Here is a 19,089-nt window from a genome sequence, read left to right on the forward strand (position 1 = left end):
TTCTTTTGTTTGTTAATCCTGTCACTGTAATCTTGAAACAATAAATAAGAAAAACGTTCAAACTGCTTTTTAAAAAGACAATACCTCCTTTATGCAACTTCTACAGCGAGTTTTGTTCTCTTCAAACTTAATGAATATTTGATTAAAAAACACTGGAATACCCGCCCCCTCCTTCCTTCTCCCCGAGAGAAACCTGGTTACTTAATGTCTAGATCTAGTACACCTTTTAATAGTCCAATGATAAGCCTTGAGATCTAAGAGTAGTCTAGATTTAAAAGACGATGTGCAACATTGCCCTGAACATTCATGTATTGAACTCTTGAATCAATCAAACCTTACATTCGGAAATTCCTGAACGCGATAGTCCTTTCAAAACTAGGTATAGATCTCTAGCCAAATTTAAATTTATTTAATGTTTACATGAAAAATGACCTACATTCGGAAATACGTGAAGACGTTTAATCAAGATAAAGATTTTCTAATTATACTTTAAAAAATTATAAGGTCAAACTCGAGTTTTCAAGTGTGACAAAGAGATAGTAATTCTTTTCCCAACAATACACACCCACAGTCAAATTTGTAGGAAAATCGTTTGAGCTGTATTCGAGAATCGCGTCCGCCCACCCTTTTCACACCCAGTAGGTTCCACTCTGAAAGCTTTGCTTTGAGTAGAGTCAATGTAAAGATGTGTCTGCTTTCAACAGAGGAGTAAATATATTTTATTTTGTTTTATATCAATAGAATCAATATAACAAAGAGCCCAGTGTTTCCATACACTCAGAGGCGGTCCTGGTGGTCAGTTATACAGGTAAAACACATTGTCGGTATTTTCAGAACAAACATCAGTAGCTATGAACTACAGTCAACAATAACAATCTTATTCCTTCCCCCCACCCAAACAAAAATATGCATTTTTAGTAAGCTTGCCTGCGATGTTTCACAGCCAGAACATGAGGGTTAGGCTTCTATTTCTGCTTGTTTACGGCTAGTGTGAACAAGTAAATGTAAACACAACAAATGTGGTGTGTGTGTGTGTGTATTCTTTATATTCATCATCGTAGCACCCTCGTGGAAACGTCTATAAAAAATGGCTAGGCGATCACTGGGCTACACCTTACCCTGCAAGGCCATTTCTGGCATATTTTCTTTTTCAAAATAAACGTTTGACACGGCCATTTTATGAGAGAAAACTCAAAACTAAAGTAGCAATTATACATAAAACACTGAACCATAATCTTCAAATACAAAAACAAAATGTAATAAAATACTCAGAAAGACACAATGATAAAGGCACATTCCTCGTCCCATATGCTAGGACAAATTTGTACAAATACTCCTTCTTCCCTAGTGCTATTAGAGCATGGAATGGGTTGCCTGAGCCAGCCAGGAAAACCAGTGACTTGGCAGAATTAAAGTTATAGGTTAACATGCATGACTAAATGAATGACGCGTAGGACGTAATAATCTTTTTTTTTATTAAATAAGATAAGATTTATATATTAACATATCGTCTCTTGATGTAGGAATTTCAGAATTGTGATATTACAAACATTGGCCTAAAAATTCAGAAAGTTATAGCCTAAAGATTGAGAAAGTTATAACCTAAAGATTGAGAAAGTTATAACCTAAAGATTGAGAAAGTTATAACCTAAAGATTGAGAAAGTTGTGACCTAAAGATTGAGAAAGTTATAACCTAAAGATTGAGAAAGTTATAACCTAAAGATTGAGAAAGTTATAACCTAAAGATTGAGAAAGTTATAACCTAAAGATTGAGAAAGTTGTGATCTAAAGATTGAGAAAGTTGTGACCTAAGATTGAGAAAAATATAACCTAAAGATTGAGAAAGTTGTGACCTAAAGATTGAGAAAGTTGTGACCTAAAGATTTAGAAAATTGTGACCTAAAGATTAAGAAAGTTATAACCTAAAGATTGAGAAAGTTGTGACCTAAAGATTGAGAAAATTGAGACCTAAAGATTAAGAAAGTTATAACCTAAAGTTTGAGAAAGTTATAACCTAAAGATTGAGAAAGTTATAACCTAAAGATTGAGAATGTTGTGACCTAAAGATTGAGAAAGTTGTGACCTAAAAATTGAGAAAGTTATAACCTAAAGATTTAGAAAGTTTTAACCTAACGATTGAGAAAGTTGTGACCTAAAGATTGGGAAAGTTATAACCTAAAGATTGAGAAAGTTATAACCTAAAGATTGAGAAAGTTATAACCTAAAGATTGAGAAAGTTGTGACCTAAAGATTGAGAACGTTGTGACCTAAAGATTGAGAAAGTTGTGACCTAAGAGTGAGAAAGGTGTGACCTAAAGATGGAGAAAGTTGTGACCTAAAGATTGAGAAAGTTGTCTAAAGATTGAGAAAGTTGTGACCTAAGAGTGAGAAAGGTGTGATCTAAAGATGGAGAAATTTGTGACCTAAAGTTTGAGAAAGTTATAACCTGAAGATTGAGAAAGTTATAACCTAAAGATTGAGAAAGTTATAACCTAAAGATTGAGAAAGTTGTGACCTAAAGATTGAGAAACTTATAACCTAAAGATTGAGAAAGATATAACCTAAAGATTGAGAAAGTTATAACCTAAAGATTGAGAAAATTGTGATCTAAAGATTGAGAAAGTTGTGACCTAAGAGTGAGAAAAATATAACCTAAAGATTGAGAAAGTTGTGACCTAAAGATTGAGAAAGTTGTGACCTAAAGATTTAGAAAGTTATAACCTAAAGATTGAGAAAGTTTTAACCTAACGATTGAGAAAGTTATAACTTAAAGATTGAGAAAGTTATAACGTAAAGATTGAGAAAGTTATAACCTAAAGATTAAGAATGTTGTGACCTAAAGATTGAGAAAGTTGTGACCTAAAGATTGGGAAAGTTATAACCTAAAGATTGAGAAAGTTATAACCTAAAGATTGAGAAAGTTATAACCTAAAGATTGAGAAAGTTATAACTTAAAGATTGAGAAAGTTATAACCTAAAGATTGAGAAAGTTATAACCTAAAGATTGAGAAAGTTGTGACCTAAAGATTGAGAAAGTTGTGACCTAAAGATTGAGAAAGTTGTGACCTAAGAGTGAGAAAGGTGTGACCTAAAGATGGAGAAAGTTGTGACCTAAAGATTGAGAAAGTTGTGACCTAAAGATTGAGAAAGTTGTGACCTAAGAGTGAGAAAGGTGTGACCTAAAGATGGAGAAATTTGTGACCTAAAGTTTGAGAATGTTATAGCCTGAAGATTGAGAAAGTTATAACCTAAAGATTGAGAAAGTTATAACCTAAAGATTGAGAAAGTTGTGACCTAAAGATTGAGAAACTTATAACCTAAAGATTGAGAAAGTTATAACCTAAAGATTGAGAAAGTTATAACCTAAAGATTGAGAAAGTTGTGATCTAAAGATTGAGAAAGTTGTGACCTAAGAGTGAGAAAAATATAACCTAAAGATTGAGAAAGTTGTGACCTAAAGATTGAGAAAGTTGTGACCTAAAGATTTAGAAAGTTATAACCTAAAGATTGAGAAAGTTTTAACCTAACGATTGAGAAAGTTATAACTTAAAGATTGAGAAAGTTATAACGTAAAGATTGAGAAAGTTATAACCTAAAGATTAAGAATGTTGTGACCTAAAGATTGAGAAAGTTGTGACCTAAAGATTGAGAAAGTTGTGATCTAAAGATTGAGAAAGTTATAACCTAAAGATTGAGAAAGTTATAACCTAAAGATTGAGAAAGTTGTGACCTAAAGATTGAGAAAGTTATAACCTAAAGATTGAGAAAGTTATAACCTAAAGATTGAGAAAGTTATAACCTAAAGATTGAGAAAGTTGTGACCTAAAGATTGAGAAAGTTGTGACCTAAAGATTGAGAAAGTTGTGACCTAAAGATTGAGAAAGTTATAACCTAAAGATTGAGAAAGTTATGACCTAAAGATTGAAAAAGTTATAACGATTGAGAAAGCAGGCGTATTTGTCTGTGTGGATACGAAGACCCAGAAGTGAGCTGCACAGTTTGCGACAATCAGTGAAAACAGTCAATTGGAACAAAAAAGAAGGGGTGCAAATTCGGCTTTTGAGTTAGCTTTGAATAAACCATTGTTTTGTCTCGAAGCTTTTGCATCGCTCTTGGTACAAGTTCTAGGAAGACATATTTGGAAGTGCTGAATGGTTTGTTTCAGTGGGCGTCTTTCAGTGCTTTCAATAGCGGAAGCTTCAGCAAGACTCAATGTTGTAATCTACAATATGGCAGACGCAACTAATCTGCCGTTTGTTGCAAAGAATGTGAGTTATAGTATTATTATTGTAATTATCTAATTATGTTAGAGTAGATTAGATTTAGGCTATAAAATATTTAAAAATTGACTAATTTTTAATACGGAAATTCTAGACGCTAGATCTAGAATACTTTTGTCACTATTGCACTTTATTGAACGACAAGAAACTACACTATACTATCAGTATCACTGTTAGTGACTGTTACTAGATCTATGGCCAATCTAGATCTATAATCAAATGTAGATCTATAAAGCTTATGCCAAAATATTTCTGACAGTCTGAGGTCTGCTCCGGAATAGTCTAGATTTCCACTTTGTAGATCTTGAATATCTAGGTGCTAGATTCTAGACAAGACTATCAAATCTGCATAAGATATCTAATCTACAAAAAATATCTGAATGAAACAGTTATAGTTCGAATTTTCCAAACATTCAATCTCCAGTAGCATAATAAAATAGTTCAGAACTCATCAACAGGGAAGACTTTATAAAAGTGTGTTCTTTTGTTTAGAGAACTGGAGACCTATTGTATGACACGTTTCTCAAGAAGACGTTGGGATATTTTCTACCCCAGTGTCTTAGATATGTCTCAGAAGTTCGACCAGTGGATCCCATAGACACCATTGCCAGATGTTTATATAAGTAAGTTACGCATTCATAATGTCGGAATATAAAAAGATAATGATAACATAGTTTAGGATAATGTTGAAAGGATTCCATATTGACAGAATATATAGAGACTTCATTCAATTCGTGCAGGTTTTCTACACTCTGTCATTGAGATCTATACAGAATATATTACCGTCTGTTGTACACTGTGTGTATAATGTCATTGAGATCTATACAGAATATATTACCGTCTGTTGTACACTGTGTGTATAATGTCATTGAGATCTATACAGAATATATTACCGTCTGTTGTACACTGTGTGTATAATGTCATTGAGATCTATACAGAATATATTACCGTCTGTTGTACACTGTGTGTACAATGTCATTGAGATCTATACAGAATATATTACCGTCTGTTGTACACTGTGTGTACAATGTGCGTTCATCAGGGACATTTTTTTAAGGGATAAGACACTCTTAGATTTTGATGAGCTTTGAGTAAGAAGTTTAACTTGAACAGTCTTCATTATATACTCTTCTAACTTGAACAGTCTTCATTATATGCTCTTCAGTTTAGTGTCACCTTTTATATTTAGTCCATAATTTAAAGTTTCAGTTTCTCAAACAACTCCATATTGTTAACATCCATTCTTTTAGATAGTGTTGAGTTACTATACTTTTGATACTGTATAGATACTGTACTTTACTGTACTTTAGATAGTGTATGGATACTGTACTTTAGATATTATATGGATACTGTATTTTAGGTATTGTATAAAAGTAAAAGTTCCCCTATCAAACCTTATGATCTTTATGGCAGATGATGTAAAGGTCATCTATTTCTGTGGCCTACGACCAACCACCTTTACTTTTCCCAACTAATATCAGGTACCCATTAGAGCTGGGTGGGCTCAGAGGCTTCCGTATAGGGAAAGCCGCATCAACCTTCGCTAGACTCCGACCAAGAGTTTGGGAAAACCAGAAGCTCACCACAGCGACCAAAATGGAGGTCTACAAGGCATGCGTTCTTAGCACGCTACTGTACGGCTGTGAGTCGTGGATAACCTACACAAAGCAAGAGAGAAAACTAAACTCATTCCACTTGAGCTGCCTTCGAAGGATCTTAAAAATAACATAGAAAGAGTGTGTAATACTGAGATCCTCGCGAGAACGGGCTTTCCCAGGAATTTACAGTCCTCGAGCAATGCCGCCTGCGCTGGCTTGGACATGTTCGCCGGATGGAGGACAATCGCATCCCGAAAATCATTCTGTACGGGCAACTTGCGTCTGGCTCAAGAAAAACTGGTCGCCCCCACCTCCGTTACGTGGATGTGATACAAAGGGATTTAAATCAGTGAACATGGATACTGACCATTGGGAAGACATAGCCTTAGACAGCACTAGTTGGTGAGAGACGGTGACCAAGAAAGCTATGGAGAAAACATGAGCCTCAGCTCTTGAAAGAAAAGCGTGCCCCACGGAAAATGGCCAGCTCCTCTACCACCAAAGTGAAAGCCACCTTGACCTGCAATATATGTGGGCGGGAGAGTGTCTCTCCAAAATAGGGCTCCACAGCCATATAAAAAGTGTTCGAGATGAACCTTAGTCGTTCTACGACTGAAGGAGGCCACTATACATGCTGTACTTTAGATATTGCATGGATACTGTACTTTAAATATTGTATACAGTACAATACGTCATTAATGAGTTTGCAAGTTAAAACCACAAGATAGAAAACCCTAAATTGGATTGATGGATACAATGCTACTGCAGAAGACAACAGAATGAAGCTACACATTTTCACTTGTCGAGACCAATACCTGCCAAATGGAGTAGGTGCCCTTATAAAATATATATTATTTTTTCCTGACGTCTGGTGCCCCTATTCTAAGCTCAAACAATTTTAAATAACTTATAATTAACTTAAGGCTGCAGGAAATCAGAAACACTCAGATATAAACTTTACAGGAACAAAAGTCAGATTATTTGAAGACGATTGCATAATATATAGAACTATGAAAACAACCCATGATACTAATATATACAAAAAGAATTAGAAGAATGACAGAAATTAGAATCAAATTTATATTCTGTATCCGGAATCACGATATTATTGGTGTGTTAAGAAATTGTTTTTAAAGAGAGAGGGAACTACGCGAAATTAAAACGTCAGAAACGCATTGTCTAATCAACACAATCTCATCCTAACATCAATCAAGACATCTTGACATATCGTGTCACCTAATAAATACTCAGAAAGACACAAAGATAGAGGCACATTTCTTATTACACAGGCTTCGACAAATTCGTATAAGTGCTCCTTCTTCCCTAGTGCCATTAGAGAATGGAATGGGTTGCCTGAATCAGCCAGGAAAACCTATGACTTAGCCGAGTTTAAGTCACTGATTAACATGCATGACTTGATCGTCACTTGAAAAACGTGGGACCTGATTATCATCTCCTATGAAGTAACGTCTGTAATTTATAAGATAAGAAAAAATAGAAATTAATTTATTGGCAAGACTGGAAAATAATAACCAATGCTTTTGTTAGAGGCGTGCAGAGATATGACAGTCAGAATAGATCCGTGTCAATTGTCAGTGAGTTGCCTTCAGCTCTACCTGAGTTGCAGGTGCGTACACTTAAAGCATGCAGCCCCCCCACTTTATTACACTAAAGGTCGTAGTACAAAGTAGGTATATAATGTGCGCTTCACATTCAATGATCCAGAGTAGGTATATAATGTGCGCTTCACATTCAATGATCCAGAGTAGGTATATAATGTGCGCTTCACATTCAATGATCCAGAGTAGGTATATAATGTGCGCTTCACATTCAATGATCCAGAGTAGGTATATAATGTGCGCTTCACATTCAATGATCCAGAGTAGGTATATAATGTGCGCTTCACATTCAATGATCCAGAGTAGGTATATAATGTGCGCTTCACATTCAATGATCCAGAGTAGGTATATAATGTGCGCTTCACATTCAATGATCCAGAGTAGGTATATAATGTGCGCTTCACATTCAATGATCCAGAGTAGGTATATAATGTGCGCTTCACATTCAATGATCCAGAGTAGGTATATAATGTGCGCTTCACATTCAATGATCCAGAGTAGGTATATAATGTGCGCTTCACATTCAATGATCCAGAGTAGGTATATAATGTGCGCTTCACATTCAATGATCCAGAGTAGGTATATAATGTGCGCTTCACATTCAATGATCCAGAGTAGGTATATAATGTGCGCTTCACATTCAATGATCCAGAGTAGGTATATAATGTGCGCTTCACATTCAATGATCCAGAGTAGGTATATAATGTGCGCTTCACATTCAATGATCCAGAGTAGGTATATAATGTGCGCTTCACATTCAATGATCCAGAGTACCAAATAGCTACTGCTAAGTTAATACTGGCTAAATCCGAAATGATTTACATCTAATTGGTTAGTTGGTACATTTGCTACCAACCTTTAAAAAAAAATTATCAAAACACTAAAAGATGACATTACGTCAGTAAAAGTACTCGCTTTTGTTCGGCAGGTCTGTAGACATCAATTATTACCAACAAGAAAAGATTCGTTACTTACGAGACTTGGAGAGGGCTAATCACATGCTGAAGCAATCCAAAAATAAAATCCTGAACAGATTGCCCCCCATTGTACAAGCCGCTAAGACAGAGAGGGTATGGCCTATGTCAAATGTCTTGCTGAGCTCAATGTATGGCTTACTCCTTCTCTTCTCTGTTATCTTGAACAGAAAACTTACATGCATTTTGGTCAGCAATTTGTTTTAGCTCTTTGTCCGTCTGTCTCTCTCAATTCATTTTTTTTAATTCACTGTTTCTAAAACTAATGAAAGAAAAGTGAAAGAAAGAAAAACGTATGCTGTAAATGTGATGCCCTTGTTTCTTCCCTGGCCAGGATGTCCTCCACAAACTGAGAGAGGAAGAGCTTCAAGACCTGCTTCACATCTTAGAAAATAGTGACGATCCTCTAGACGATGACATCACAGCCAGACTGAACTTCCTAGCGGTACTAGTCTTAAGACTTTTAGGACTTGGCTTAGAACATAGTATTAGTACAAAGCTTGTATCAACACTGTCTGTCTGATACAAAGTTTGAACACGTTATTTCTCCCACACCCATTCTCGGATCAAGTTGAAACTTTGCACAATTATTCATTGGCGTAAACAAATCATGAAAAGAAAAAAAATGTCAACTAATTACTGGTAACTATTTTGTTTGACAAAGTAGAAAACACCAAATTGTGGGAGATGAGTGGGCAGAAAAATATAGAGGTGCAGATCTTAGAGAGGAAGTGGAGATGGATTGGTCACACCCTTAGAAAATATATCAACAACAGAGCTAGGCAGGCATTAGAGTGAAACCCTCAGGGAACAAGGCCTAGAGGAAGACCAAAAAGAACATGGCGACGCAGTATACTAGAGGAAGACGAGAGGACCGGAAAGAGCTGGGAAGCCACCAAAAAACTAGCAAGACCGTGGAGAGTGACGTGTTTTTGCTGAGACCCTATGTTCCATGAGGAACTCAAAGGAATGATGATAATAATTTTGTTTAATACCAACAAGGGAAATTAATCCTTCAGTATATCTAAGGTTTTGTTCCCTTAGATAATTGTACAAGTTATTTCTCCCACATCCATTCTTAGATCAAGTTGAAACTTTAAACAATTATTCATTGTACCTGCCAAAACCTAAATCAATTAAAAACAAAACAAAAAAAACCAAAACAATTATTAAATAAATATTGAGAATTAATTTGCGTGTTATCTGTTAAGGGAAATAGCTTATGCATTATTGGGAGATAGTTTTAGGTGCAAAGTTCTTCCCCTTAGATAAGCTTTTTATTTTTCATAGTACGATTTTTTTTTTATATTTTGCTTGTGAGTTGTTACATTTAATTGTGCATCTGTGGCTGGTGTTGATGATTCCAAATATTTTTATAAGATAAAATTTATCTATAATGTCAGTTATTCTATCTTTTATTTATACAATGTATATTATCATTGGGTGTAGCCATTATCGATTGTTATGGTGTATTTGGTACTAACTTTTCACTAATTTACCACAGTACATGAAGTGTCGACATAGTCAAAATTTCAAAACAAATAATGAACCCATTATAATACATGTCATGTTGACATTGTCATGAAATTATTAAAACTGCAATCTTTGTTCATACAAATATTTATAGAATACTAAATCTAAGTTTATCTAAGTGATTTCCAAGAGGACGATATATTTATGCTATTTTTAAACTGTTGTTTTTAATTAGTAGGTCATATAGTTAGTTATAAATAAGTTTAGTAAATATATATATATGTATATATAAATAAATAAATTATTCCTATCTATACTCTCTATTGAAATTGTATGTAATGTTATTCCTTATTGAAAAGGACATATTTAATGCGCAAATGCAAGTGAAAAGTCTGTTAACAGAAAGGGCGAAGCGTTTCCTTGTGGAACAACGTCTTGCAGAGGCGGAGAAGAAGGACGCAGCACTGAAAGGTAAAGTTCCAATCTGACTAGTAGTATAAGTAGTTGTCCATTCATCGTTTCTTAGATATAGTCTTGAAAGGTTTTCATTTATAGTCCAGTGCAGTGAACATCGCGGTCCAGACTTTCGGAGTTGTTAAGTTTGAACTAGGATGGCGCAATATAGAATTAAGTTAAGGCATAACAAATATATCATTACAAGCTATGTGAAGGTTTTACTGCGGACAATAACAATCTTATAATTAATTTTATTTCTAAATGTCAATACAAGTTTTTCTACCACAAGACATACCTGAAAGGTCGTGACCTGGGATATTGCGAATTCAAAGGTTCTGAAAATAATATTTAGGATCGGTGCCATTCGGTGGAATACAAAATGTATCAAGACCAGCAGATTGTTATCTGTAGAATTTGAAATGTATCAAGACCAGCAGATTGTTATCTGTAGAATGTGAAATGTATCAAGACCAGCAGATTGTGATCTGTAGAATGTGAAATGTATCAAGACCAGCAAATTGTGATCTGTAGAATGTGAAATGTTTAATGGTCGGGGGATTTTGAAAATGTTTATTTCATTACGTGTTAGCTTTGTATAGAATGTGATGGAGGTTGAAGTTAAGAATAATGAAATGGATCCTGCAAAGAGGAAATAGAAATTGTTGTCTTTGTACTAGAATGTGACGTTGAAATTCACTGTCTGCTATTTGAGGATCAAACCAACAATACTGCTTCCTTCTCCCTCTAGCTTTGATAATGAAACATAGCAAGGGAGAAAAGGCCAGCGGCTCCCTCGTTAAAGTCACAGTTTCTTCAGCAATGTCTGAAAAAAGACACCCAGAAGATAAGCCATTAAGAGGTATGTATCAACATGGCATCCTGACATGTTAACTCTTCAAAAAAAAGTGAAGTCTAAATTCATTGCGTTAAACTATTACGATAGTGGCAAGGTAATGTTTTAATCGATAGTGTCTCTCAAACTTGTAATAGTGATCCCCACCTAGATCACACAATTTTAGTTTGCTTTATTCAGTTAGAGGGTCTTTGTGAGCGCAAGTAAAAAGAAAAGGCTTCCGTGAGGCTGGCCATTGTTAAAGAAATAGGACAAACTGGGTTGCAAGAGATGATCTGCTGAGAACGCTGTACATGGGTACACTGTGCGCTCTCAATGTCTTAATGTTAAGGTCTGTGACAGGTGGGGTTAATGTGACGTGTGTTTGGCGCGTTTAATGTCTAGGGGATGATTATTTTTAAAGCTATCACACACCAACCTATCAGCATATGAATCGAGAGCAGACACGCAACGAGACAAAGCAATGAAAGATAGATACAAAAGTTAAAAATGAAGAATATTTTTTTACATAAATATACATATAAGAATAAAAAGGGGGAGGGTTTGCTTCTATCTCTAAATAATACTAGCTTTAATCATCACTCTTGCATTTAATGAGAGATTATGTCACTTTGTCCTCTGACTTAGCTGGTTGTCCTGTTGATGTCGTGGCTGGCTGTGATCCTGGCTTGAGGTTCTGCAGCTGGAGGTGACGCTCTAGCGGATAGAGGGACGCCGGTGATATAGTTCTTGTGGAGTTTCAATCCCAAAATCTAATATCTGTAGTGGGCACAGTAGGGCGGGTGGCCGGCTACCGTGGGCACAAGGTTACTGCGGGCAGAGCTGATCTGCCGTGGGCAGCGTAGTTGACAGGATATGTCCAGTGAGTTGCAGAGGGTTGGCGTAGCTATGACGTCTCACACAGATTTGAATCTATAGGGACGTCGCACCTAATAAGATGACAGGTGGGCTGTCGAATAGGCGGGCAATGCCGATAGCGCCAAGTAATAGAGTTGAGTAGATCTCAGTAGGCAAGTGCAGTGCTGAATATCAATAAGCACAGATGCAGGTAAATAGATCGTTAATCCAATGAATAAATAGGCATGTAAATAGATCGTTGATCCATTAAATAAATAGGCAGTTGATCCAATAGATAAATAGGCAATAGGCAGACACCTGAGGGAGGCTGCGGATAAATATAGACAAGTTAGGACATGTCTCTCATACATCTTATCGATGCCCTCGACTGAGGTGCATTCGTCAGATTGGTGAAATTGCTTTAGAGCACAATGAGGAGATGATGACAAATGGGATTTGGAAAATAGATGGCAGATAGTAGCATTATATAAATGTACATAAAAGGGGAAATACTAATATAAAAATGTACATAGAAGGGGAAATAATAATCTCAAATAAACAACACAGGTGGATAGAGAAAGAAAAGGGGGGGGGTGAATTGGGCGGTGGTCAGCGACCCTGACGGTATGTTTACATATGACCGTCGATCGAGAACAATGGAGCGCGCTTGAATGGAGAGGGTGTTCGTTCAAGCGGCACAACTCTCATTAGAGTAAAATGAGTAAAGGGGAGATAATTCATAACTCTTTTCTAGACGCAGTATTAGTGCGCTAGTAAAATTATCAAGGCGGTCAACCGAGATAAAGGAAATAAAATAAGATGTACAAATATATACATGGTTGCATCAACGATCAATTGAACAACATAGCATTAATAGATTAATGCAGTACACAAATAAATACATAGAACATGTTTATGTTTTCTACTTACGCCAGTGAGAAATACACAATGCACTAATTAAATATAAATGAACTAAGCAAAATACAAATAATAAAATCCAATGGAAATATACACAGAGTAATTAAGATGGAGCTTGTGATTAAGTTCGGCTTACCACCAGGTATTCCTCTAGGAGAAAGGATAAATGAAGTAGTCCAGACTCGATAGCTCAGCTCGAATGAGAAATGAAAGAGTCTGATTTTATTTGGATCTACTTTATATAGGCCTGGAGAATGCGAGCGGAAACAGGAAATGTCCTAGGCTAAGAATTGTCTTACACGTGGGTGAAGTCCGACAAGAGATGGGATTCGCACATTGGGAGGTCAATGGGCGTGTTTGTCCTCGTGGTCTCCTAGATCAAAGAGAGACATAGGAGAAAGGGGAGGAGTGACTTGCATTCCACACAAGGTGGTGTCCACTGCGGCTGTCAGACATCCTGCGATAAGATCAAGGAGTCTGTGTGTATCTTTGCCCCGGTCAAGGGAAGATAAATCGAAAGACGTGGCCTAGCTATCTCCAATGTGGTCAACTAAGTCTATCCTGGAGAGAGGAAAGGTGGCGCGGGTGGAGAATTTGGGGGTAAGATGGGGAAATAATTAAAATAAAATAAATAAATAATGAAAAATAATAATTAATGCTGTGATAAATTTGAGTGACTCTGACAGCGAGTTTTTGACTTGTCACATACGCCGCCGCCAAGATGGATCTATCGCAGAAGATCCATAAAGTGCGAGCAGACTGATGTCACTCTAACTTTAAGATCAGTTGTTATCACAGCATTTGAAAAAAAAATCTGGAAAATAAAGGGGTAGCCATGCCAGGAGGAGAGTCTGTCCAAGTCTGTCCGTGGTCTACTTCCCGTCCCTGAGTAAGGAGTAACCTGGGTGAAACACTTGGGGTTGCTTGGGAGAGTAGATTGGGCGATTGGGGGAATAATATTTCCTTCCTGGGGCGGATTGGGGAGCACGATTGGGGCTTAGGCGGAGTGCCCGAGGCACGTGTGCTCGTTGGGGCTTACCTCCGAAGCCGCTGTGAGGCGCTTCTTCACGAGAGTAAGTAGTCAGCTTACCTCGGTATCGTCTGACACGGTCAATGTCAGGGAAGAGTGGCCTGATAAAGAATGTGAAGTTCTGCCTGAGAACGTCCCCACGAGTGCGATAATCTGGCTTACATCGTGGCTTCCTGACACGGTCAATGCCAGGGGAAGGTTGATATTGAATGGTGGCTGAGGAGCCAGGGTGAGAAGAGTTTTCACTAGCGCGAGGGTTCGGCTCACCTCGTGACTTCCTGACACTATCAATGCCAGGGGGAGGTTGATTCGGAATGGTGGCTGAGGAGCCATGAAGAGGAGTGAGCCCACGAGAGCAAGGGTTCATCTTACCTCGGGGCATTCTGACACTGTCAATGTCAGGGGAGGGACGCATGATTTTGGCTGAGTAGCCTGGGTCAGGTTGACCCTCACGAGAGCGGGTATACGACTTAACTCGTGACTTCCTGGCAGTGTCAATGCCAGGGTGGAGAGGTTTGAGTTTCGCTGATGAGTCGGGACTAGGCGTGTTAGTGTGGCGACCAAGGCTTCCAACCTGCTGGTTGCGGCCACCTCTGTGCTTCGTCGATCTACCGACGGGCAGAGAGAAGTAGGGTTTGTTGACTACTCCAAGAGGGACATATTTGGAGCCTAGAATGAAGTCGTACACTGGTGGATAGAGAAAGAAAAGGGGGGGGGGTGAATTGGGCGGTGGTCAGCGACCCTGACGGTATGTTTACATATGACCGTCGATCGAGAACAATGGAGCGCGCTTGAATGGAGAGGGTGTCCGTTCAAGCGGCACAACTCTCATTAGAGTAAAATGAGTAAAGGGGAGATAATTCATAACTCTTTTCTAGAAGCAGTATTAGTGCGCTAGTAAAATTATCAAGGCGGTCAACCGAGATAAAGGAAATAAAATAAGATGTACAAATATATACATGGTTGCATCAACCATCAATTGAACAACATAGCATTAATAGATTAATGCAGTACACAAATAAATACATAGAACATGTTTATGTTTTCTACTTACGCCAGTGAGAAATACACAATGCACTAATTAAATATAAATGAACTAAGCAAAATACAAATACTAAAATCCAATGGAAATATACACAGAGTAATTAAGATGGAACTTGTGATTAAGTTCGGCTTACCACCAGGTATTCCTCTAGGAGAAAGGATAAATGAAGTAGTCCAGACTCGATAGCTCAGCTCGAATGAGAAATGAAAGAGTCTGATTTTATTTGGATTTACTTTATATAGGCCTGGAGAATGCGAGCGGAAACAGGAAATGTCCTAGGCTAAGAATTGTCTTACACGTGGGTGAAGTCCGACAAGAGATGGGATTCGCACATTGGGAGGTCAATGGGCGTGTTTGTCCTCGTGGTCTCCTAGATCAAAGAGAGACATAGGAGAAAAGAGGGGGGGGGGAGGAGTGACTTGCATTCCACACAAGGTGGTGTCCACTGCGGCTGTCAGACATCCTGCGATAAGATCAAGGAGTATGTGTGTATCTTTGCCCCGGTCAAGGGAAGATAAATCGAAAGACGTGGCCTAGCTATCTCCAATGTGGTCAACTAAGTCTATCCTGGAGAGAGGAAAGGTGGCGCGGGTGGAGAATTTGGGGGTAAGATGGGGAAATAATTAAAATAAAATAAATAAATAATGAAAAATAATAATTAATGCTGTGATAAATTTGAGTGACTCTGACAGCGAGTTTTTGACTTGTCACAAGGTCTTTACATCGTAAGCGTCTCTAGCGTGCTTAAAAGTTGTTCACAATCGAGCCGTACTATTGATTTGTGTACGTTCCGTACAAAGCCTCCTGGGAAATCATGACCAATGTGTCACCACTAAAGCCTCCTGGGAAATCATGACCAATGTGTCACCACTAAAGCCTCCTGGGAAATCATGACCAATGTGTCACCACTAAAGCCTCCTGGGAAATCATGACCAATGTGTCACCACTAAAGCCTCCTGGGAAATCATGACCAATGTGTCACCACTAAAGCCTCCTGGGAAATCATGACCAATGTGTGACCACTAAAGCCTCCGGGGAAATCATGGCCAATGTGTCACCACTAAAGCCTCTTAGAGAGCAAACCGCCATTGTAGTACACGAAAGATACAGAGGCCTGCAGAAGAGTTGCCCGCTCAGATGGATGGCAAACGGCCGGGAGGGTAATCGGCGTTTTAACAATCTGCCCCTGTTTGATTCATGTGGCACGCATGTCGAGTGAATGCTATTTCTACCGATTGTAATGCAATGGAATGGTGGGATTGTGCCGAGTAAAGTGCAGTCTAGAAACAGGCGTTCAAAGATTCCGAGAGAGAATTGCGCCAGCGGTACACGTATCACAGAATCAATCTCAACGCTTGATGTCCTCGAAACGCAGGAAGCAAGGCCAAGAAGTCTAGAGAATTTCTACGAGTACGCAGACCCGGGTATACTATTCCACCCGGGTGGAAACAATTACTTGAGGAAGTAATTTGGCTAAATGAATAGCAAAACAAAACTCCTGTGGGAGTGTGCAAGGGAATGCGAGAGCTTTCCCATTGCACGGTGCGGAGTTGAAAGAGAGCTTGCACGTCCCTGTTGATAATCCATGCGCCGTTCCTCAATGAACCGCTACACTAATGGCGAGTCCTTAACGGTTAGCTTGGTTAAACATTACAACATAAGAAAATGGCGGGGGTTCCCGGTGTGCTCGGGCTTCGGCAATGTATACTAGTCCATGCGCACGAAGTGCCGGATATGTCTTACATAGGCATTGACTTGGACCTCTTCCAGACAGAACGCTTGGTTCAAGCAGATTTACACGTCCAGAGTTCGAAGAGCCTTCGGCTCAACTCTTTTGACAGTCAAACGGAGTGCACAGAGCGCCTTCTATTGTACACAGTTTTGATGTTTGCTATGTAGGGGGTGCCGGCCCACGTCGGTTCGGTTGGTAACAAGTTCTACTTGACACTTCTAACTGAAGCGCTACTCTCTTTAAGCTCTAGGCACCCAATGTTATATATAAGGTATTTTAATAACACAAGCTATCATGTGTACAATATAACCTTTTCGAACGTTTTTGTGTAATCCTTGTCTTTTAGTTCAAACAAAAAAAAAATGTGAAGATGCAAGGGTAGAGTAAAATAAAAATAAAATGACATCTTTGAAAATAAAACAAAAAAACTTCTAAGGATAGAATACGTTTTTAACAAAATATAAGCTTTTTTGTTTGTTCAATGTTTACACTGTTACAGACATTGAGGAAGAGGATAAAATGTCTTTTCCTTCTACAAATCTGCATGGATCAAAAGGCAGCCTAAAAGGTAGTGTAGTTCTTATATCTATCTATATATATAAGGAATTGGTTAGCATATCTGTGGTAGGTCTGCTCACAATCTGCTACATTGTTTGAATTAAGAAGGCGGTCACATCAGACCAAGTTAGAAACAGATCCTTTGTTTAGACCACGATTATGCTTAAAGCTTCCTTTGTAGGGAACATTTGTGCTACGTAATGCCTTGCTGGCATCCTAATGTATTGCAGACATTGTAATCTATTATAAGGTGACCGAGCCTCGCTCGGATGAATAATTTGTTAAGGAAGGATATATATACCCGAAGTCATTTTGGGAATATTGTTGTAATTACGAAAATGAACGATCGTGTAAAGACTATCAATCCGAAGAGTTGATTTTTCGTTCTGTCAGTTCTCAATGTAATTGTATGCCAAAGGCAGTCGTTTTTTGGTGACGTAATAGAGGCGCCCCACGGAAACGCTTCTAAGACCAGCTTAGGCGTCAACTTTCCTTGGCTGACATAGAAAAGAGCACCTGGTTGCATGCGGCCTCAGAACGAGACAGCTGGAGGTCACTTACGAAGGCCGCGGGATACACATTTGAGACCAAAAGAAAATCTTCTGCCGAGGACAAACGCAGACGGCTAAAAGAAAATCTAAATCGACCACCTGCGAACAATGGTTATGCTTGCCCTGGATGTGGCAAAATATGTAGGTCACAGCTGGGGCTGCGTAGCCACGGGAAATACTGCATTCCTCACTAATCTTCGGACTCGAAGACAAGCCTTATTATTATGGTTTTAATAAAAATCATCAAGTGATGCAAAATCTCTACGTTATAGTGTAAAACGTGCACCTAGTAACAGAGTAAAATCGCGCATTTTGCCTAAGAGACTTAAAAATATCGCGTTAGTTTCTAAAGAAGCGTTATTGTGAGGCATATCTGTGACTCCGACAACCTTTCAGCTTACTGAAAAAAAAAGATTGTCAAAAATATGTTCGTCCCCCATAAGGAATAAGTGCCTTGCAAAGAGTGACTGTCAGATTATAAGAAGTTCATACCATTTTGCAAGAATATCGCTGTTTGTATTGCGGTCTTTGGTGAAGTCGTTCAAGAAATCTTAGTTGCTTTCTATAAAGTACTCATATCTCAGATCCACATAGAGGGGTTGTGAGAATCACTGGTTGACACTGCACGACTATCCCTGATCACATATCAACCTCTCTTTAAAGCAATTCGTCATTTGATACTATGCTTCCCAGATAAGTGAAGTTATCTACCACTTTAAGGGATGTCTATGCGCGGTGATCTTTGGGCTGAGTAGGTTTTATTGGGTGACTTCTGGAAAATGACTTCTGTTTTACCGAGGTTTATAGGTTAACCAAAAAAAGCAGCAGCGTGATGAAAATTCGTTGACAGCGAGCTGGATATCATCAGGGCCAGCCTTAGGCCTCTACCGCCGCAGTGGACCCCGAAGGTTCAAAAGCCCCGCGCTAATTCTAGGTGTAAATTATTAAATTAAACCATTATAATTTATAATAGGGTTCCCGTGGTCTCCTTGTTTTCAATGAACTCCTGGAAATCTCCTGAAACTTTGAAAATTGTCATTTTAGGGCGTCAATCAATATGGTAAACGCTAGTCCTACGCGTGATATAAAAAAACGGCATCGTTAGCTTTCATTTAATAAAAATGTAATGCAAATACGAATTTATTTTCTAATACAAAATCTTTA

At 38.2% G+C, this 19,089-nt stretch overlaps 1 protein-coding gene across 2 annotated transcripts in view; it reads left to right on the forward strand.

Annotated features, from left to right (window-relative positions):
• The first annotated feature begins 4,108 nt into the window (after positions 1–4,108).
• The window catches only part of LOC106061804 (uncharacterized), a 32,748-nt gene continuing 17,767 nt past the window's right edge, over positions 4,109–19,089 (forward strand). For both annotated transcript variants that reach the window (XM_056036773.1, XM_056036774.1), the window contains exons 1-7: positions 4,109–4,269; positions 4,774–4,904; positions 8,427–8,568; positions 8,807–8,917; positions 10,305–10,416; positions 11,150–11,260; positions 17,316–17,384. In XM_056036773.1, coding sequence (XP_055892748.1) covers positions 4,153–4,269; positions 4,774–4,904; positions 8,427–8,568; positions 8,807–8,917; positions 10,305–10,416; positions 11,150–11,260; positions 17,316–17,384 — 793 coding nt within the window. In that variant the 5' untranslated portion in view covers positions 4,109–4,152. The remainder of the gene's footprint in view (positions 4,270–4,773; positions 4,905–8,426; positions 8,569–8,806; positions 8,918–10,304; positions 10,417–11,149; positions 11,261–17,315; positions 17,385–19,089) is intronic.

Source organism: Biomphalaria glabrata, chromosome 7 (genome assembly GCF_947242115.1).
Source record: "Biomphalaria glabrata chromosome 7, xgBioGlab47.1, whole genome shotgun sequence".
Lineage (NCBI taxonomy): Eukaryota > Metazoa > Mollusca > Gastropoda > Planorbidae > Biomphalaria > Biomphalaria glabrata.